The sequence below is a fragment of the Nelusetta ayraudi genome, unplaced genomic scaffold (assembly GCF_046127955.1).
Source record: "Nelusetta ayraudi isolate G7.1 ecotype Tasmania unplaced genomic scaffold, CSIRO-AGI_Nayr_v1 ptg000013l, whole genome shotgun sequence".
NCBI lineage: Eukaryota > Metazoa > Chordata > Actinopteri > Tetraodontiformes > Monacanthidae > Nelusetta > Nelusetta ayraudi.
In genome coordinates this window covers 4,270,622-4,292,818 of record NW_027466063.1, presented here as the reverse complement: position 1 = coordinate 4,292,818, position 22,197 = coordinate 4,270,622, and the positions used below count along the sequence as shown (strand labels likewise).

General features: G+C 44.7%; 1 protein-coding gene across 4 annotated transcripts; it reads left to right on the top strand.

Annotated features, from left to right (window-relative positions):
• Positions 1-2,296: 2,296 nt before the first annotated feature.
• tpm4a (tropomyosin 4a) lies at positions 2,297-21,772 on the top strand. 4 transcript variants are annotated; one of them, XM_076022954.1, is made up of 9 exons: positions 2,297-2,593; positions 4,377-4,502; positions 17,643-17,776; positions 17,856-17,973; positions 18,059-18,129; positions 18,220-18,295; positions 19,363-19,425; positions 19,646-19,715; positions 21,528-21,772. In XM_076022954.1, exons 1-9 carry the CDS (start codon positions 2,480-2,482, stop codon positions 21,608-21,610), a joined length of 855 nt encoding a protein of 284 aa, XP_075879069.1. In that variant the 5' UTR covers positions 2,297-2,479; the 3' UTR covers positions 21,611-21,772. The 4 variants fall into 4 exon arrangements, with proteins under 4 accessions (XP_075879069.1, XP_075879068.1, XP_075879071.1 ...); XM_076022953.1 differs by lacking the exon at positions 21,528-21,772 and adding an exon at positions 20,715-20,946 and having other exon boundaries at positions 2,298-2,593; XM_076022956.1 differs by lacking the exons at positions 2,297-2,593; positions 4,377-4,502 and adding an exon at positions 8,787-9,411.
• Positions 21,773-22,197: the final 425 nt, after the last annotated feature.

The window sequence follows — 22,197 nt, the reverse complement described above, 5'->3', positions numbered from 1 at the left end:
GCCTTCTGTGCTCTTCAGTTGTTCCTGTGTTGTCGTGAAAATGACAAGTCAACTCTGGTAAGACCTGTGCAGTCTCAAAGCAACATCCACGCTAGCTAAGTGTGCGTCTCACCCTGCTGCAAGACTGCAAACTCTCACTGAGACCTTCAGCTATGGGTTTGGCGACAAATGAACTGGCAACCTTACAGACCTGTTTAGCCTCGGAATCGCTGCTGGAAAGGAGATTTATTTGTTTGCGTAGAAATTACAGTTCATATCTCTTAGACGCCCTGATGCTACACGAAACTCGGAGGAAGGTGGTATTTTATGTGAACACACAAACATTCTGAAGTCATTCAAGTTGACGTGCATGCTTGTAATTTCAGCTCCATTGCTAATGATGAGCCGTACCTGCCCCACAGCACAGTGAAGCTCAGTCACGCGAACAAGTCTCTCATCGTCTCTCATCGTAACATCTGGGAAGTGTCAGGTTGGGCAATGTAGGTGTGTGTGTGTGTGTGTGTGTGTGTGTGTGTGTGTGTGTTGGGGGTCGGTCGGTGAGCCAAGGTAAGGTGAGTGAGTGTGCGAACAGGTGTTTTATGATGTCATGAGGGACAGAAGCACACAGAAGCTTATCTTTGGAATCTCAGGAAACGACTCATCTGCACAGACGGCGTGCCACCACTGAGGAAGGGGAGCTCATGTCTACATGTTGATTTGTCATCAGACTGCAGGTGGTATCCTGTCCAGATGAGTCATGGGATAAGTTTCCTCCCTGAGGCCATAGATGCTCGCTTTGCAAATTCACTATTATGAGAAGACTTCCGACCTTTTCCCTCTCTGCTGTTCCTTCCCCAGTTCTTCCTATTGTGTCTGATTGTCCACTGTAAAAGCAGCACATACTAATTTCACTGGCGACTCACTCTGCAAAAAACATTGTCATATTTAGTTCCACTGCATTTCCGTGGCTAACCAGCAGTAACCTATTGAGAAGATTTTAGACTTTTAATTGCTCTGTTGTATCAGCAATACTATTGTGGTTCAGTTGATCACCGCAGACAAAACCCCAGAGGAGTTCTCCTCCAACACCTCCTTTGGTTCAATGATCAGTCTGACATGTTTATAGTTGTGAGTCTCATGAAAAAACAATGAATTGACAAATTGAAAAAAAGATGTTTATGATCCTTAGCATATAAATTCCAATGACTTGTGATGCACTGCTGCTTCGACTCAGAAGCTGTGTCATAGTATTTAGTTGTTGTTTTTTTTGTTTTTTTGGGCTCTGTCAACACTCAGCTTCTTCCACTTGCTTCTTCCACACTCAGCCCCGACTCACATCCCCTTCTCTTAACACACTGCACACATTTACCAAAGACCATTCTGTCTGATTATACCTGCCCCATGTCTGTAAATTCAGGTCAAAAATACTCTTTTTTAATGGTACTGAGTGAGAATCAGCTGCCCTTAATGTTAATGTGGCTGCTCTGATTGTTGTTAGTTGTTTTTTTTAAAAGGGTTTTTACTTTGCAGGAAAAAAAATGCCGGCTCAGAGTTATTTCAAGTATTTCCAAAACCTTTTCCTTCAATTTATGACACTTTTTATGGTTGCACTATGAAAAGAACAGACTGAATAAAATCAGACGAGCTGCTGGAAACATGGATCACACGGTCCGTTAAAAAAGAGCAACCTTGAAGGATGTGGCTGAGAACATATTTCTGGCAAAGATATTGTTGCATTCATCCTTTGGTTTCTTTCTTTTATGTTTTTTTCTTTCCAGACCACATTCTGCATTCTGGCTGGTGTTTGGCTGCTTGGAGAAACCAATGTAATAACCAACTCCTCAACTCCTAGTGAAAGTCTAAACATCACTGAAGCTTATCCATGAGGAATACCTCAGGATTCATCTCACTCCAGCTACTTCCTGGTTTACTCTCGTCATCCCAGCTGTACACAAAGGCCTCTGGTGTGAAACATTCTGCGCCAGTCGGGGCTCTTTATCTACAAACTGGAGGTTAAATGTGGAAACTGGACTCGGACCTATCTCTGCTGTCTGATGGAAACCCAACAACCCAAATAAGGAGATCGGCCACGGTGGAGCGACAAGTGGACCTGCGCGCTGTTGGCCAGACCTCGGACGAGTGGACCGATAGAGCCGAGAGTGTGTCTGAGAGGACGCAGGCTGGCGAGTGATGGAGAATTGAAGGGAGAGGATGAAAACATGAGGGGAGGGTTGAAGAGGTGGCAACAGGAGGAGGAGGGAGGTAGGTCCGGCTGCAGTTTAAATAACTACGCACGTAGGCTTTTCATCGCTGCTCACATCTCCTCCTCCTTCTCCTTCTCCTCCTCCTCCTCCTTCTTCTCTTCCTCTTCTTTCACTTTCTCACTCTCCTCCTTCTCCAGGCTCGACCTGCGGCGCTCAGCCTTCAGAGACGACCTCGACGCCAAAGAGCCGGGAGACTTTTTGAGGTACGCGCCCGTCTCTGACATCTCAAAGTCACCATGGAGGCCATCAAGAAGAAGATGCAGATGCTGAAGTTGGACAAGGAGAACGCCATCGACCGGGCTGAGCAGGCGGAGACGGACAAGAAGGGAGCGGAGGAAAAATGCAAACAGGTGGGACACAGCATTGGGAAAAGTTTGGTAGTTAGAAGATTATAGATGGTGCGACGGTCTAACAGTGTAGAAAAAACAAAACAAAAATGAAGCGTGGGCCCTGTAGGAAATGTGCTTTTTTTTCTTCACTGTTGGTTATTAAAGTGCAAAACCCTGTGACAAATCTAACATATGGTGCTCTTGAGCGCTGGTTTTTGCTCTAAAGCTTTTCTCCTTATCCAGCTTTTTTCGCCAATCACAACACAGATACATACCAGACATACCTTCTGTAAACACTTTTCACTTTTATTTATACAACGGCGCTCGCGGAGTGATTTAGTGACATTCTTTGACGTATCGCTGAAAGGAAATAAATCAGTGATTTCATCATATTTTTAGTCTTGAAGCCAGTGCTCATAATTTAAAAAGGAAAAAGAAACATTTGTTACACTACGTGAAGCAGAGAACAGCTTTACAATTCCTTAAAAGGCCAGGCAGCAGAATCTGACTAATCCCTGGAAAACTTGTGCTCTTTTTCCCCCCTGACCAGAATTTTTCAAATTTCATCCAGGTGTCCAAAATGAAGTGAAGATCATCTTTATTCGGGACGTTTTACTCATATATTACTCTCCAACCGCACAGTATATTTGTATAATGCAATCCAAATTACTGGAGACTTTACTGAGAATGGATTGTTGCAACAGCAGGTCAGTATTAAACAGAGGATTCCACGTCTCTGTTTGGTTTTGGCCGAATCAGAGGTTGAGACCACCCAGGAATCCGGATTTGGGAAGCAGTCACGGACGTCTCTCTTCCACTTTGAGTTATTTGACAGGTGTATCCAGCAGAAGAGACAACACAATCCAACATGCACACACATCCCAGCACACACAAGGCCAACAGTCCTAGGTGCCTTTGTGTGTGTGTGTGTGTGTTTGTGAACTCAGATAACAGCCACATTTTTAGAGCGCAGAAGAGGACGACAGTGTGAAATTCAAGAGGATTATCACGAGCACTTGACTGGCTCAGAGGGAGACGCTGATTAGACGACCATTCAACATTCTGTGTCTGATTCGGAAGAGTGTGTGTGTGTGTGAGACTGAAGGAGAGACTAAGAATAAACTGTGCAAGTTCCCAAACATCATGGGCACAATTAGACTTTCAAATCACCCACTACTGCTGCGGCTGCTTCACTTGGCTGGAGCAATAGTCCCGTCAGACTGATTCATTTTACTCATATTAATCTTTTTCAGGCTCTGTACAATGGACACTGAATTAATCAGTCTTGATGCTTAAGAAGTCAACGTGGATTTTCTTTTTCTTCCTATACAAAGTGACACACAAAAATAAAAGTTAAATAGAGTAAATAAAATAAACAGAACAAAATAAGGATATTGATCATGCAATGAGGGCTGAACCTACTTCTTAAACACACACATGCACATACACAGGATAGTAGAGAGAGTGCGACAAATAGAAAACAACTCATTCATTCAAATGCATGGATATGATGAATGAAAACGAGTCTCTAAAATGATAATGTTCTAAATATGCAACTTTTCTTTTTCGTTTGTTCAATTAAGTGCTTGATAAAATTGAATTTAGATGTACAGCAGTGAATGCAGGCACTGAACAAATGAGAAGGACGCTGGAACAAAGGAGAATGAAACAGAGCAAGAATCGTCACACATCTTATGTATTGCAGCGGCAGCAATGCAGCCATAAATGCACAATATATTTTAATTGCAAGGTGTGTGTTGACAGTTTGGCATGCACAGATGACTGACACTATGCTCCGTTGCAGCTGGAGGAGGAGCTGGTGGACCTCCAGAAGAAACTCAAGCAGACGGAGGACGAGCTAGACAAATTCTCCGAAGGCCTGAAAGACGCACAGGAAAAACTGGAACTGTCAGAGAAGACAGCCGCAGACGTGAGTAGTGGGCACACGGCCGTCACTCACACCCAGGCAGACCTGTCAGCAAAGGCTCACTTGTGAAACAAAACTCATATCCAGTGATCAGTCAAAAGATTCCTTCTTTTTCTTCTTTCCAAAAAAAAAACAACCTTTTTCCATTTTTGAGAGGCACTCACATTACTGTGGCACCTCTGAAGCTCGAGCCCATTCATCCACAGCTGGACTGATTGCGAGCCAGCACTGGCTGTGAGTTCACTTTGATCCAGGGCAAAGTGTTTGCAGCACTTCAGAGGCTGAAACATTCCTGTGCAGCCACTCCTGAAGAATGAACACAAGGATAAACTGTATCTCACCCACACACATACTAAGGCTAAGGGTTTGGATTTAGAGTTCCAAACCCTTTAAGATATGATGTACTGTTTAACGCAGGGCCAGGAGGCCACGGGTGCCGAAATAATTAGATAATTGGAAGTTTCCTATGTCACTTACAAAATCATATTATTTATGCAATTTCTACTGTTCGACATGAAGTACAAAATCACATGCAGACCTTCTGTAACTCAACATTTCCTTGCTATATATAGACCCGATAAATGTAATCTATTCTGCGGTTGAAGTTACTTGGAGAAGATCTTGGCCACTGTACGCCTGCGCGAGCTGATGGAGCTTAACGAGCATTCAATCAATGTCATGTGATACAGTTATAGAAGTGAGGGACATTCAACAACGCTGCATAGTTTTCCTGCAATAAAACCCTTGAGTTTAGTTTAAAGAGTTTTCTTTATGATTCACTTAACTTGCCTGGTACAGGACTCTAACTTTGGTTGCCTGCCCAGTTCCCTCATACGAGAATACGTCGGGTCTCGAAGTTTCAAGACACACACAAAAAAAAGTATATCCACCACACCCTGTGCAGCCTTTAAATAAACTCAGCATTCTGTTTTAAAAAGGATTTATGAATTTGACCTCGGGACATCTTCCGTGGGAAGCATCATTGAATAAGACTGTTAATAGAGACGCTCTGCTATCTACGACCTTGACTTGGATATTTTTAAGAATGGTTGTGTGGAACAGCAATCAAAAAGACATTTGTTAAAGGCTTTTTTATGAGTTCGGTTAATCAGCTGCAATCTGGGAAAAAACCTGAGTCTAGATCTGACTCCAGATTGATGGCAACGCCACAAACCACAGTGCTGTGAAACTATGATTGCAGGCACTTCAGGCTTTCCTTTGTATTTTGTGCCAGTGTGTGTGAATGTGTGTCAGGGACAAAACTTTTCTATATATATTTATAGAACTTTGCCCTTGATGGAGCCTAAAATACTCACCAGATTAATCGCCAGATTAATGACACAGACTGGCCAGCCATTGCACATCACACAGCGTCACAGTGAGCAGAAACTCTCCCAGCTGCATCAAGATGTGCTCCAGTTTGAAACGTACGGAGGAAATCCCAAGGAAATGCTGCGCTGTACAGCACACAAAGGGAGAGGAAGTCTCTGACATATGGACACAGAGAGACTTGAGGTGAGACACGCTGGATTATCTGTGCAGAGTGATTAAATAACCTTTGGGAACACTTCTGAGGGGCCTCAGGTCTAAACTGGGTCGAGTCGAGTGGGCCCCTGGAAAAAAAAAATCCCAAATTGAGGTTTGTGGCTGACCAGGTGCAGCCGCCACTGCTGGGAGGGCTGCGAGGGAAAATAATAAAATAGGTGTTTTGATACTGTATTCGTACATTTCAATCTTGCACGCTGACATCAACCTTTCCAGCCAGCGAGAAAGAAAAAGAGAAAGAAAAAAAAAGCTGCTTGGCTCCACCTCCATAAATTCCCCTCCGGTTGCCAGTTATTGGAGGCAGCAGTCGAGTCATTACACATTTGAATTCTCACTGCAAGCGCTTCCATTCTGGGATCCCAGAGGTTGTTCCCTGGGGACTAGAGTGAACAGCGAACTAAAGAGGAAAGTGTCTCCGATTCATCGAGAAAAAAATAATAATCCCTCCCAGCAGTTGGGTGGTTGGCCGATATTTAGGTCAGCGCAGCTAACAGGCAGCACAAAGAACCAGACAGAGGGTCGGATGCAGAAATGTGAACGCCGGGACAGCCACAGAAGGGGGATGGCGCCGGGGGTATCCATAACACCATTCACAAAGGCAACAGTTACTGTTTTTAGGGGAAAGCTAGAATGAGGGTGCAGGCGGGGGGGAGTTGTGGTATGCCAGGAATGCAGCTAAGGCAAACAGAATGCCCCCCCACCCTCCCCGCCCTCCACCCGTCCCTCCTCCCAGCACCCCTGTGTCTAATGAAATCAATGCGACCAGGTTTTCCGGTGCGAAAAGAGCAAATCAGACAGTGAGCAGCGAGCGAGGAAGAGACCAGACCGATGGCGAGCCACTGATTGGCGGCGCTGAGCTCCAGATGAACTCATGCCGAGATCTGCCGGGGCCGCTCGCACGTCCAGCCAGCCGTGTGAATGGGAGGGTTCAAAGGGGTAAACAAAGCCCAGGCCAGCGGAGAGTAATAGAAGACAGAGTATAAATCTTCCTCTTGAACGGCGGCAATACTGTGTACAACAGCCACGAAAGCTTTCTGCCAGGCCCCAGATTTACCTACAAAAATTTCTCATTCTTAGCATTTTGTGGGGCTCTTAAAGTCCATGTCAGAACTTTTTTTTTTTTTTTTATCAATGGCGCACCTACAAAGAAATGGTGTGGTCATAGATTCAAAGTCTAGCGTTTTGCTGATTGCATTCATTGTGCAATATTATGATTCCGATCAAGCTCAAGCAATGGTTTATAATTTATAATCATTATTACTAACATGCAAAGAATTGAGTAAACATCTGGATATGTTCATTCTTGTAATATCCGCAGTCATGCCTCCGTTTATGCTAATATTAACTACAAAATTTGTCATTATTAGACAGTGTAGCTAAGGAACAACTTACGGCCTTTTGTACTTTCTGAAAAATGAAGCTGGTGCACTAGCTATCAAGGCATGATATAAATACAGGGTTTAGCCACTGAAGCAGTAGCAGTCATGAGTTAACTGGTGGATTATGTCTTTGTGGTGTCACATTCCTTGGCATAAATCTGCAGTTGATGTTGAATGTTGAGACCAGCCAAATTGTCCGAACCCACAGTCTGTAAAGCAGTTAGAGTTGGAGGTACCGTCGGCCCACGTCAGAAGGCATCGTGACTCGGCCTGCGACCTCAGGCTTGTCAAGCTTTTATAGGACCATTGGAGCTGTCTTTGTCGACCAAATGTGCAATCTTTATGAATGCTGATGATAAGTCACACAAAGGGTTACTGTTGCATTGTAATTCGCTTGGAAAATCCATGGCCTGAAGCACAAGAGATATTGGAAATGTCATAGTTCATGTGTGAAATGGTGGTCTGAATTTTTGGGGAATGGGCCTTTAACCTCGCTGCATAGCCCGATTGCTGTGATCTCAAATTTGAAATCTCACTCGTCCTTCTTGCTAACGACTAACGGCTTCCAGTCAGTCTGAACTTTCAACTTTCCATTCAACTTTCTTTTAGCCGTGGTCACCAGGAAACAGCTGCTGCTCACTGATCCGCAATGGTCCAGAAAATTGACATGGAAGAAATACAGGAAGCCACTGTGACCTTAGCGTCCGCTAAAGAGATTAGCATTGATACTACAGTAGCAGCTGTTTTTACCACCAATGAGGTGTATTTAAAGAAAAAAAAAACTGAGAATGACATTGGCGACCTCACACGGCAAAAAAAAAAAAAAAAAAAAATCTGTTTTAGTTTAACTCTGGATGAGATTTGACGAGAGTTGTGCTAAAAATGGGAGCGCATTGTGGCTCCTGTGACGTGCCTGTAATGCCTGGTCTACTTGAGAGTTTTCCAAGTTTTCCTGACTTGGCTTGTCCTTTTGCAAACGGGTGGGTTTTGTCAAAACTGATGTGAAAATCCAAGAATAAAGATTTGGGATGTGAGTCAGGTAACGCCAGTCACAGTTGTTATGCACTATGAATGCCACGCTCGCTGCCTATGTATTTATGTCAGCATGAATGCAGTTCAAAAGGTTTCACCGTTTGAGGTGGTTATCAGTGAAGCCAGTGAAACGTTGATAGTGTCTTTATAAGAAACTTAAAGATACTCTTCTTCCTCCCTCCCTTTCTTTCGTACTTCTTTAAAACGGAACACACACACACACACACACACACACACACACACACACACACACACACACACACACACACACACGCCCCGCCCTCTGTGACCTCATCGTCCCGGCCTGCTATCTCCTCCTCCGGCTGCTACTCTGCTGCTCTCTCGGCTCTCCTCGCCGCTCAGTTCTGCTCTTAATCCGCCTCCTCCTCCTCCAAGCTCGACGCGTCCGGACCAAAAAAAAAAAAGAGAGAAAGAAGCTGAAACATTATCGAGGAGAACTTTTCCATACTTCTCATGAACTCTTACTAACCATTCCACCACAAAAGAAGAAGACGCGCGAACCGGGGAACCAACTGGACACTCAGTATTACACAACTTTTTGATTGAACTTGAACGAAGCCGTCGCATTCCATCCCGAACAAGTAGGACTTTGGCCGCGGACGGACATTGATTTCCCCCCTCTCTGCTAAAACCAAACCAGCGTCCAGTTATTATTTTTTTTAATACATTATTATTATTTTTTTTTTACACTTTACATCTTACAAGGAGCGACCACACAGGAGGCATAAGCCTTAAGTCTTTGCACAGTAGTCTTAACTGTATATATCTATTTTTTTAAGCCTTTAAATTAAGTCGCCGGAAGAATGGCAGGTGGTAACTGTCTGGACGCCGTTAAGAGGAAGATCCAGTGTTTGCAGCAGCAGGCCGATGACGCCGAGGACCGGGCTCAGGTCCTACAGAGGCAGCTGGACGAAGAACGGGAGCTCCGGATGAAAGTGAGACACATTCCGAGCCGCCTTTCGCCTTGCCGTCGCTGCCTCGGTCTTTTCCCGCTCCGATCCGGGCTCCTCCGCCGCTTCCTCGCCCTGCCTGCCGCTTTTCACAGCTTCCTCTTTTTTCTCTCTTCTTCTTCTTTCCTTTTATTTTATTTTCGTGGCTGTGAATTCCACTCTGGGCCATTGATTCATTAGCGGGCGTGTTAGTGCCACAATGCAAGGCGTTGGTCGTCAATGTAAAAAAAAAAGAAAAAAGTTTGGATTCCTGCAGGTTTGTGCGCATGCTCGCAACGTCCGACCCACAGGCCGCCGTAGAGAATGCAGCAGCAGCAGCAGCAGCAGGGAGCGTTTCAGACCACGTAGACAGACAGAGGAGGGAGGCCAATGCCCGCAGTCTCGCACTCAGCAGTGATTCGTCACATTACTTATGCTCTGTGAATTGTGGTGATTTATTGTCGCTGAGTTGCTTTAGTGAGTTTCTGTGGCAGGGTTGTGTGGCTTTTTGTCCCCCGTACTAAGTCATACACATTGGGATGATTGATTACTCTGAATTGCCAGAAGGTGCGAATGTGGGTGAGATTACTTCCTTGTCCACTGCAGGTAGCACCTTAGCACTGGGTTTGAAGTAATGGTAGGCAGGCTGACAGGCGGATCAAGAATTTGTTGCGAGGTTACACAAACTTTTCAGGTCTCGCTTTGCCAATGCCTCGATCGTTGCCGCTAATAGGATAGCTGTGAGTCGTCCTGCCTCTACAGTTAAAGTAAGGGGGGGATAAAGAGAATTGGATCATAGAAAAACCATCAAAGGCTTGTTGAATTTAAAACAGCACTTGTGAAAACAAGGAACTCTGACTCTGCACACGGTTTCATGTGTTTTTAAGTCTTTTGTAGGATTCCCAAGTCATCATTGAAGTTGCTCAAACTTGTGGTTTCTGCAACTTGATGCATCAGCGTGCGGGAAGCGACCCCCCCCACCACCCTCCATACGTCCGCCCAGCTGTGTCACCTGCCTCGCTCTTGACTCTGCCCGATTGCCAGTTTTGTAGCCCTTGAGTAGTAAAAGGGAGCAAAGAATAATGGAGGAGGGGAGCAAAAAGTGCTTCGCAAACAGTCAAGTTATTTCACACGCTGCTTTATCACATACGGGTCCATATCCCTGTAGCTCAGAGGCTGGTTAATGACAGGGCGCGAGGCTGAAGGTGAGTGGGAGGGGAAGGTGTGGCAGTAAGGAAAGGGGTGTGGAGATGATAGAAGTGGGAGGTGGCCTCCTGGAGGAGGATCTGCTCCTTTGTTACGAACTGCCTGTTGGATTACGGGCCACCTTTTCTGAGAAGACAGCCGGGCCTTTTTGCGCAGCTTTAATTTAATCGTTTTTCATATGAACTCCTTTTTTTTGGGGGCGGCTGGGGGGAGTTTGCTGTCAAGTATTTATCATGTATGGAAGTCACGGCCAGGCTCCACCTCAAATACCTCGTCAGTGATCGTGGCCATGCTGTGATTTATCCCCCCCAGTACCCCCTCTCCCTGCTGCAGGTCACTTGCCTTTTCTTTTTTTTCAGGCTATTGTTTCAGTTCTCTTTTCGCACTATGAAATTAACTGGAAGCCCGCAGGTGGGTAATTATGTATGGAATGAGTCAACTTTATTTTTTTTTTAGGTCAGGCCTCCAATAAATCTTACAAGGCCACTACGTGTTTCACATCACATGGTTGAGGGAGTGGACATGAACACCTGCTCTAGAGCAGATGTGACTGTCAAACATTAACACCTTTCTGGGTAACATGCGGTTTCATAACTGGTACTTTATAGACGTTAACTGGTCTTTTAAAAATAGACGTTGAATGAAAAACTGAAATACTATCAAAGGCAATTATTTGTGTTTAGCACATTTTTCAATATCAGTTATTCATTCAACAGAAAATATATTTGTTAGATCTATGTTAAGATGCTCCAGGGTAAAATAAATCAAAACACAACTAATTCATCCACATTTGCATTCGTAACTTGAAAAAAAAACACATTACAATTCTGTAATTGATTGGCTGATTTGCAATGTAATGAACTATATATCATTTTCTGTCCTCTCTTTTCATTCCTGCCAACCTTTGGACTTGCGTACCCATGCATTTGTGCGGCGGTGGTGGCGGCGGCAGTGCTGGTGTGGCTCCATATGTGAATAATTAGGGCAACCTGGAGTTATTCCAAGGCACAAAACCCCCTTCAAAAAAAGCACAGGGAGATCAAAACAGGAACCTCACTGAGTGTGTTAGAGTCATGAGTCATTGTTTAAAAATGTGGCGGGACAGACATAAAAGACCCAAAACACAGTTTTACCAATAAAGAAATAAACTTAATTTCTTCTTTGTTATTTGAATTGTGGTGTCGATGACTCTGGGGACGCTACTCCACTGCTCAGCTATGCCTCAGGCCTCTCTCAGACGACAAAGGCCCGGCAGAGTATTGTCATGCCCATTTGACATGCTTGGATGTGCTTTATGTGCAGCCTTTTATTCAAGCTCAACTCTTCATCTTTCATTGTGTTTAACACGAATCAGACTTGTTTGCCGGTTAAAGGATTAGAGTTGAAAGTTGGGCCAAAGATTATTATTTGCATTTTATTCATGACGCTCATCGCCTTTTATCCCAGTTATAAAAGTTATGTTAGCTTTTGTTTTATTTATTGTGGTGACAATCAAATCACTTGATGAACAATAAAACAATGAACGTAACCTCACCGTCCAAAGGCATACGTATTAGTGTTTGGGACGCAGACGCATAGCAACAAGCTGATTAAAAAAAAAGAGAGAGTAGAGTTAAAACCCCATCTGTGGTATTCTACAGCCTCACCCACAACCCCGCACTGCCCCTCCCAGGATGTTGTCTGCCGACCCTGGTCCAGCACTTCCTTTGCTTCTACTCCCAGTGCTTCCTGTCCCGAGTTCCACCGCTGATCAACAGGAAGATTAGCGGTGTGCATGCGTGGTGGACTCGGAGTTTCCACAAGGGTTAATGATGATTCTTTTTACGAGAAAGTTCCATCTTAAGTTTCAGTTTGGACCCTAAAAGTATTGGTAATATATGTCTCTTTATACAGTCCATCATACACTAATTTGCATTGGATTTGAAGCATAGTTCATTTTCGATATGGGACAACTGTGCAACTGTGAAGTGCAAAGATAGTAAATCTGAGCAAGCCGAGTTGAACTATTTTTTCCCGCTTGGTTTGCCCGCTCCCAGTGAGAGTCTACAGAGGTTTCGGTTATGCTTTTTACTATTTTGGTGAGCTCTCATGTTGTCTATACTAACCTGAAGTTAATGCAGCTCTCCAGAACCATGGCAAGTCTTACAAAAGGAAAGCTAAAGCTAAGTGTGACTTTCCTCCCTTTGATCCGTCGAAGCAGTCGGCGGGTTTGAAGGTTCTTTTATGCTGGGCCACTCTCAGTCGCCACCAGACAGTGGAAAGAATGACTCCCCGGTTTGACTGTTTTCTTTTGACTTTCTCCCTGGGAATAGCTCAACTTTCCAAATATAACTGCCACATGTTGATACACTTTGGCCGCGATGGCATTCTCTGGCTAAACTCCCATGCCGGTGGCTTGTGGTTGGGTAGATTATGTAGGCCAAGGTTGGAGGTTCTAGAACAAACCAGTAGCAGCATTTGGGCAGTATGTGCTAGAGGCTAAGTCTGCAGTAATGTCATTAGGTCTGCATTCAGAGAGTGGAAATGATAGTCTTTTAAGTAGTGTTTAAACGAAACTGACCCTGTATTTTACTTTATGGATTCCCACACAGCCCTTCTTACCATTTTGATGTTTTTGCTAGAGTAGGATCTCCGCTTGGGTTAGCATGAAAGTGAATTATGATAGACGATTGAGTGATTAACGCAGGGCAGAAATGCTATTCGTTTGACTTGTTTTATGGTTTCAAGAATGTCCCAACATACTTTTGGTCATTGCATCACAGCTCCAGCAACTCAGATGGAGTAAAAACCCATCATTGTTGGTCTAAAAAGTCGTTAAAATGTATGCAAATTCCAACATGCCTCATTCCAACCACAGCCGAACAGCAGCTCAATTGAAGTGCCGTTCTCAAATAAGAGCCTTTTCATGCCGCAGAAGTTTGAACAAGGGGTGCAAATTGAAACCCCAGTCTACAAAATTCTAAACAATGGTGACTATTACACTTAGCATGGGCACAGCTGAGTTTGACGCTTGTCTCAACGACCAGCAGCCTGCTGTCACACGTAGTACCCGTGACCGCCGGGCTCATGCTGTGTGCAGGAGTATTTACATAGTAGGTCTTTATTGGAAACACACATTCACATGAGCGTTTGCGCTCAGCCTCTGCAGCAGTCAAGAATAACCTTCCCTGAAACCCAACAGCATCGTGCAGCTCATTAGCCCACTGACCTGGAATCAGCCAATAATAAGATTCCCCTTTCACTTGTCCTTGATCTAGTCTCTAGTACATGTAATACACTCAGGTATTTTGCGGCTCACTCCCCATAGAACTGTGCTGTATCTTAAGGTCATTGTGTTTATAAAGTACATTCCAACTGGCCAGTGAAGCACTTTTATCCACCAACAGGGAGGTGAATTGAAAAGAATAGTTCCCGCAAGTTTTTGCCTCTCACGATGATGCCGCGGAATAGCCCTGTTGCAAATGCTGTGGTGCAATCTCAATAGAGGTGTCGCAGTAACGCAGATGCTACAGTTGATGTGCCTGCTGTCTCTATGCATTTCTGGCTTTTGGAGGACGGTCTAACTTGAAGACTAAGCCTAAAGCTAAGACGTTTTGGTGAGACATGTTCTTTTTGCCTCCCATCTCTGTCGTTACAATGAAATCCAGATGTCCTTCAGTTCATTTCGAAATCATTTCCAGTAGGCGAGCAAGTGGCAGAGTGGCACAGAGACGCAGTCATTGGAATGTACACTAGCAGGCTCAGGTGAATTTGCTGTAAAGCAGGTAATTCAGACAAGCATCCAGCAGTCACTAGAGTATCATGTGGCTTTTTGAATGGCTCTTGTTACATATTAAGCTAGCTTGATAACACTGCGGTGACTTGCTGCCCTACTGCATTTGTGTGCGGTGTGTTTGAGTGAGAGAGAGAGCGAAAGCTGCTGTAATCTTCCTGATACTGCACTGCAAACATTCTCCACACTTTGTTTTACCATATAAGGACGTTGGGTGTCCCATGGCAGCCAAAGAATGCAAAGCAGGCACTCAAGGAAGAGACACACATAGGGCAGCACCGCCCAAAGAACAGAACGGGCACAAAGAGGAAATGAGAAGATGTTGATTTTGTTTGGCAAGACACCCCTTCCTGTCATCCCCTTTTGAAGTCCTCCTTCGTGAGGTGACGTCGCCAATGTTGAGGTTTCGTCCTCCGACTTCAGCTTGTGTCACATTCTTTTCACACTCGGGCAAATCAGAGGCCTACAAGTCTGTGCGCGCACACAGCCCACATCATGAATACCACCTACCGCCCCTCTGTGATCAGAGAAATGACAGATAAGACCCCAAAGGAGCCGCATTCCGGTCCGCAGCTGTGCTGCACTGCTGCAACAGCAGCACGGCCCCAAGAATTTGTGGCGTTTTGCCTGTGACAAAAACTCTTTTAGCCGGCAGGAAACTCTGCAGTTGGCTGCTGGTAATTATGTCTGAAGGAGGCCGGGGCCGACGGAATGAGAGTGGCGGTTGTGCGGCGTGTTTGTGCGTGTCTGGCTGCGCGTAATGGCATCTGATGTAGCCCGTGTGCCTGAGCGACCTAAAGCTCATGAATAGCTTGTTTGTTTGCGTGAGCAGATGTCGGCCTCCTCGCAAGCACATTGCTTCAACCACTACGACTAAGGAAGTAGAGAACTATATATATGTGATCTATGCATCTTTAGAGTTTGTGTCGCCGTGCGTAATGTTGCGCCACCAGCCAGACGCCGTGCGGACAGATTGAAGCCTCGGCGAGAGGGGAACCGATGATGGCTTTTCAAGACGCTCCAAAAGAATTTTACGGCTTTTCATTCATTCCTGGTGTGGGTTTCAGTTTTCCCTCGGCCGAGTGTGTGTGGCTGCTGGCTGCCGACTGCTGCTGCAAGACATGTCGACGTGAGCTTGGCAGACACTTCCTGTCTCATGTCGACGACCTCCCTCGGCAACCGTTAGCTGTTGGAAGAGGGCAGCTCCGGGGAGGGGGAGAGAGAAGCGGAGGGGTGGGGGGAGGATTGGAGAAGTGGAAAGGCTGACTAGTCAGCAGGAGAGTCTTAAGATGGCAGATCGCAGGCAAAGGGGAAGGAATTTAAAAAACAAAAAATAACTAAGTAGAGAGGGCCTTCAGCTGGAACACATGCTTCCATTTCCTGAAATAGAGAGTGTGACGAAGTGGACGTCTCTACTTGGAGGTTGAGGCTTTTTTTTTGGTCCTGGTATCAGACGTCAGGGTGGACGCTGACAGTCACTACCAGCCCTGCCTCATTGTCTGTCCTCGTGTCTTAATCTCAGCAGGGTGACTCACCGGCCTGTACGTTGCACTCGCAGACACTCTTTGCTCTGACTCTTAAGGCCAACGAGCTCAGCGAACAGCGAGCTCAATGAGTCACAAGCCACAAACGAAACAGCGATGTTCTCTTTGTCCGCAGTTCCGTGTCAGTTGTCGGAGACAAACCTGGCAGAAAGCACCGAACCTGGTTCTCCTTTCAATTTCAGAGCTGTGGTAGCCTTGTGGTAGTCTCTCTCAGGACGCACTGGTGGGTCAAGCTCCCCGCCAATCAAAAGAGGAAACGCCTAGGGAGTCTTCTGTTTGCCTTCTTCCCTCTCTGCGGCCTGCGTTGTTTACCGAAGGCAGATGGGAAGGAGTCCATCCGTCCACCCCACTGGCCCAGTTCTGCATCCAGCGGAAATTGAGCTTTGTCGAAAGTCTCATGCAGGACTTAAAGTCCTGTGATCTCCTGATATTAGAGGGGATCTTGCTCCCTGGTAACGTTCGTGTTTGGCTTTTATTACAGGTTGACTCTGCCTGGTCACGTGGTCCTTGGAGGGCCTGCAGCGGTCTCGGTTTCACTTGTCAGCTTCATTAGGCTTTGATTTGTGAAACATGATCCGCCACTGCTGTAGCCGTGCTCACAGTGCCGATTGTTGCTCTACGTGACTCGGCTATTTGTCTGTGAAGATGTGGAGATGCCCTCTCACGATTTTCACTTCCCCACTGTGCCAGCAACAAAGATGTCCACCGCACTCTACATTTGGTTACCTGTACAACTTCTGCGCAAATTCACTTACGTAACAGTGTGTGTGTGTGTGTGTGTGTGTGTGTGTGTGTGTGTGTGTGTGTGTGTGTGTGTGTGTGTGTGTGTGTGTGTGTGTGTTTTCTTCTTCGGACTGCTGCTTTGCCTGCTTTATGTTTTCCATGTGGGTACATGGAAGGCTTGAGTGAAAGGCTCCAGGCTGACATTTACCACATTTCTATACCTGGAAAATATCTGCAAACGGCTGAATGAAGCCCATTTATAATGAAAGTTGAAAATGACAGACATCCGTTTGCTAGTTATTTGTGTGGAAATGTTTTTTTTTTGTTTTTTTTTTGATTGTCGTAGAAACAAATCGATAGAAAAACTTTATTTGTATACTACGGAAGTCTAGTGGAGTGCTTCCATTTTCGCCTTGTGGAGCCTTGTGGGATACACCTGTTTTCGGCAGTTTACTTTTAAATGTGGGTAACTGGGTTAATCCACCATTCATCCAGTCTATTCGCCAATTTCCTTTATTTGCGTCAACTTTATTCATGAAATTTCTACTTTATTTACAAAATTTTGCCTTTTTTAACGTCGAATTATTCATGAAATTTTGACTTTCATCATGAAATTTTTGTCTTTTTTTACGTCGGCTACATTCACAAAATTTTGTCTTTTTTACGTCGACTTTCATCATGAAATTTTGACTTTACTCACGAAATTTCAACTTAAAACTCGAAATGAAAACTTATATAAAAATATCCTTCTCGTAATATTTTTTTCTCTTCTTGTGGCCCTAATCTTCTTTCGAAGTGTACTTATAGTACACTTCGAAAATACGAAACTTGTATTTTGCTTCTCAAGCTCATCATCCGCTCAAGCTCATCTCCCCCCCCCCCCCAACTTCCTGCTTCATGGTGGGAGTGGGGTCAAAGATCAGCCAGAATAGTTTGTACAATGAATAACCCAATTCCTCGCTCCCTCTGTCTTCTCTGTTCGCTCCTATCAGGCGGAGGGTGACGTAGCAGCTCTGAACCGCAGGATCCAGCTGGTCGAGGAGGAGCTGGACCGAGCCCAAGAGAGGCTGTCGGAGGCACTGCAGAAACTGGAAGAGGCCGAGAAGGCCGCAGACGAGAGCGAGAGGTCCGGTGAAATTGCATTTCCAGATGAAACGTTTTGTATTCTCTGTCCGAAAGACACTAACTGTATCACGTCCAATCAGAGGGATGAAGGTGATTGAGAACCGAGCAATGAAGGACGAGGAGAAGATGGAAATCCAGGAGATGCAGCTAAAGGAGGCCAAGCACATCGCCGAGGATGCTGACCGCAAATTCGAGGAGGTCAGGAATTTGATTGTTCAGATCTTACCATGATGATGATGATCCTTCTCAAATTTGTGCATTTTTTTTTTTTAAATAAACTCAGATTTCCCGTAAACTGGTGATCCTGGAGGGAGACATGGAGAGAGCTGAGGACAGAGCTGAGGTGGCAGAATGGTAAGAGTGGAAAAGGCATACACAAACGCACACCCGCGGGCGGCTCTGTCTCTCAGTGAACCAACCATGTGTGTGTCGGCCTCTCTGCAGTAAAGCCTGTGACCTCGAGGAAGAGCTGAAAAATGTGACAAACAGTCTGAAATCCCTAGAAGCCAAGTCTGAGAAGGTAAGAGCGCCATGCGACTGGTGTTTGAGCAACTGGATGACTGGAAAACAGGAGATCTGTGTTGATGACGCTTCTTATTTTCAGGGGATTTTTAGAGACTCAGACCCAACTTTTTTTTTTTTTTTAATTATTATTATTATTATTATTATTATTTTTTTTTTTACAGTTTACAGTTTTAAAATAACATTGTGTCAGGACATTGTGTGAGTCTGGCCACAAACTGTGAGGTCAACCCACTTGTTTACCAGGAAGATGCGTTCGCTGACTCTGCCAGCCTTTTTTCTTGTTTCTCCCCTTGCCGCAGGGCAAAAACAATGATTGGTCAAAATGCATTGGTGCCGAATTGTAATTTGACCACCGGATTGGCAGATATTACGGCAAAGCTTCCCCTCTGCTCAACATAAACACATACAGCGGTACATACAGAGGACTGGGCTTGGCAGCCATCCTCTGTATCCTGTAATTTCAGCTTCTTCGCTGGCTCGGTGGACAATAATTTTAGTGAGAGAGGGATGGAAACCACTTCACCTAAGTATTATTTCATGCCTCCTACGTTGTAATTGTGTCCCACCAAAGGACCCAATTAAAACGCAGCCGTTGATTTTGTCCTCAGGTTGTTTGAATTAGAGCCTGAACTTATTAGGAGTGAATGGCTGACCGGCCTATTTTAACTTTTAGCCGAGCCTTTAAACATGTTTTCGCACAACAGCCGCACTCCAGATCATCTGGATGAAAATATGCCCCTCATAGTGCCTCCGCGCAAGTACCAGCAGAACAGGTAGAGAGACTTACGTCCAGTTTACGTCATCGCTTTAGCAGAGTCAGGCAGTGTGACGGCGTGCAAGTCTCACCTTTTAGTCACACATGCCTGTGCTTTGTTGGGTCAGGCCTGTCACAGCTGGCACCGTAAATCGCAGTCAGGCCTAGACAGCAACTTCCCCAAAACCTCCCTCTTGAAAAGGAAGAGATGCATTTCCAGTCCTAATCCTGAGCTGACGGTGCCACTATCTCTCCATTATCCACCGCTGTGGACTCATCTTGCTAATGCCGTTTGTCTCTCTTCACAGTATTCAGAAAAAGAGGACAAGTACGAGGAAGAGATCAAAGTTCTGACTGACAAACTCAAGGAGGTGAGGTTGATGTAATGCTGTTCAGGAAATGGCGTGATCTGTCTCAAAGTACTGTTCACTGGCTCCAGTGGAGTATCTCAAGTGAAATAAATGGCTAATGCTCCCTTTTGACACTTACAATTATTTCTTTAAAGAATAACATGGAAATGTTCCAGATAATGTCAAGAGTTCCAGTTCTGCTTTTTAAAGTCTCTTAACAATTCCAATGTATTTTTGTCAGGCTGAGACCCGTGCAGAGTTTGCAGAGAGGACAGTGGCCAAACTGGAAAAGTCCATTGATGACCTGGAAGGTATGAAAATGACAGACTCAAGCGTCTTCATGTGGACATTGTCATCTCGCGGCATGTTTTTGTATCGGCTGGTTGCGACTCAGCTGTTTGTCCAGAGGATCGAGCTGGCTACTAAAACACAAAATAAACAAAAGGCCACAAGTATGGCTTTTGCTTCAGCAGATTCTTTTAAACAAACCATTAGAGTTTGGTCACTACCATCTGGTCGTGCCAAAGATTTATATTATCCTCTTCCTGTTCCCAAGACAAGGCTGCATTATAGCGCATGGTGAACACGGCCTATTGATTTTAAATTTATGTAAATTAAAAATAAAACCAATGGGTTTTAAACCTTGTATTCCTTACTCCCAATCAAATGTATTCACAGCGTGCAGACAACTCCCCCTGCTGGATACGAGCGAAATAGCAGTTTGGCCATTTCGTGTTTGGTCTTCTCTTTGAACCATGACAAGTTTCTAGTGTTGTGGTTGTTGTCTTTCTCGCTAACAACATTGCCAGTCCGAGAACCTAAACATTCAGAAAACATGTTTGTTGTTTCACCTTGATTTGGTCATGTTTTTAAGAAAACACTAAAAATGTTTTCCTTAGAAAAGAAAGAGCCGCCTGCCAAATGTATGGAAACTCTTTATCCAAAATCGGGTAAACAAACACAAGTTGTTTCTTTTCCGAAAGAGCATCTAAAACCATGTGTCCCACGCTGCAGACGAGAGACCCTAACCCACATGTTTATGGGTCGGCAGTGTTCGGTGCAGAGTTGGTGCAGATTCACAGGACTGTCAGACAGTCTTACGCGCTCAAAGCCCACCGGGGAGCCGCAGACTAAACCAGATATTCGTCTCTCTGTTATCAACACAATCCTTCAGAACCCTCACCAATGTTTGTCTTCTCCTTCCTCCCTCCCTTCTTCGCCGCCATCTGCCTCTTGCTTCTCCTCCTGCTTCTTGTGCTCCCGCTGTTCTTGGCACCTGCTTGAACTTCCTGTCGACCTCTGACCTCCAGATGAATTGTATGCTCAGAAGCTCAAGTACAAAGCCATTAGCGAGGAGCTGGACCATGCCCTCAACGACATGACATCTATGTAGATGACCTCTCGCTGTGTCTCTCTGTTTTGCTTTTCCCAGTCCCGTGTTCTGAGCTCTGTTTTCATTCCTTCCATGCTGCTTTCTGTGAATCATGTGCCTTCTTCTCTCCTCGTCATGCGAAGAATCCATTAAAGTCTGTGCCACTCCACGGCTTTATGTCTGTCATCTGTTTCTTCATACTAGCTGTCATCTGTGTACAACTAAAAAGAACAGTCCCCCTCTGCTTTTTGTCGAGGAAATCTACCATATGCTTGTAAAATGTTTTTTTAAATTTTTATTTTAATGTACATTGTGTATCTAAATAGTCTCAAGACTGAGTGAGAAAAGGTGAGCGGTTTAATATGGCTTAGTGCGAATGAATGCCTCCCTTCCCTTTAAAACCCTTAACACACACCTGGTTTGTTCACCTGGTTTATATCCATGACACGTAGTGTGTGTTCACCTGTAAACGATGCCTCTTAACAAGACACACCCCCATTTAGAGAAAGATACAGTACTGTACTGACGGCCGTTGTGCTGAGAATTGTGGTTTTAAGCACAGTCGTTTTTTGCAAGGTGCACAAGAATCAACCCAAATTCTATGCAAAATGTTTCTCCATTAACAGAAGTTCCTCCACTGTTTCGTGAGCGATGTTGTCTGGCAAACATACGCACGAGTGTCAGCATGACTTTATTTCTATTATTTGTCAAAAGTTGGGCTTGGTCACATCACTTTTCTTCTCCTTTCCAGAGAAATTAACAAAAGCCAAAGAGGACAACGCGGGCATGCAGAACGTCCTGGACCAGACCCTGGTGGAACTCAACAACTTATAAACAAATGGAAAGGAAACTGGAGAGAAGGAGATTGTTGTGTAACATTCCTACTATGTCCATTCCACATTTTGAGCTGAAAAATATTCCTCTTTTGAAGGGGAATTAACTTAATGCTTGTCCCTGTTTAGTTTTTTTGTTTTGTTTTGTTTTCTTAAGGCACAACTTTCTTTATTTTTGTTATAAAATATGAGAATCCATTTTGACCGAAGTGATCTATTTTAGAAAACAAAAACAAAACCGCTGTCAATTATTTCTCTCAAGGGAACCTCAGATTTTGGTTGTTAAACCACATAAACAAGTTTGATTTTTAAATATGATCACACACACGAAGCATCACCAATTGCTCTGTTCTTTTAAAAAAAAAAAAAAAAGAAGAAAAAAAAAAGATACATGTACTGCAGACGGCATTGGGTTTTGCTCATTCCAGCATTTTTGTGCCTCAGACAGGAAGTCGGTTTTGGATCATTTTGCACCAGCTTCTAGAAAAGGCGACTAGATTTGACTGATCTGTTTGTCTCATCATTGTCTTCTGCAGAAAACGCGTGTGCTTTTGATAACCAACTGAGCGATATCCTAAACTTCTCATC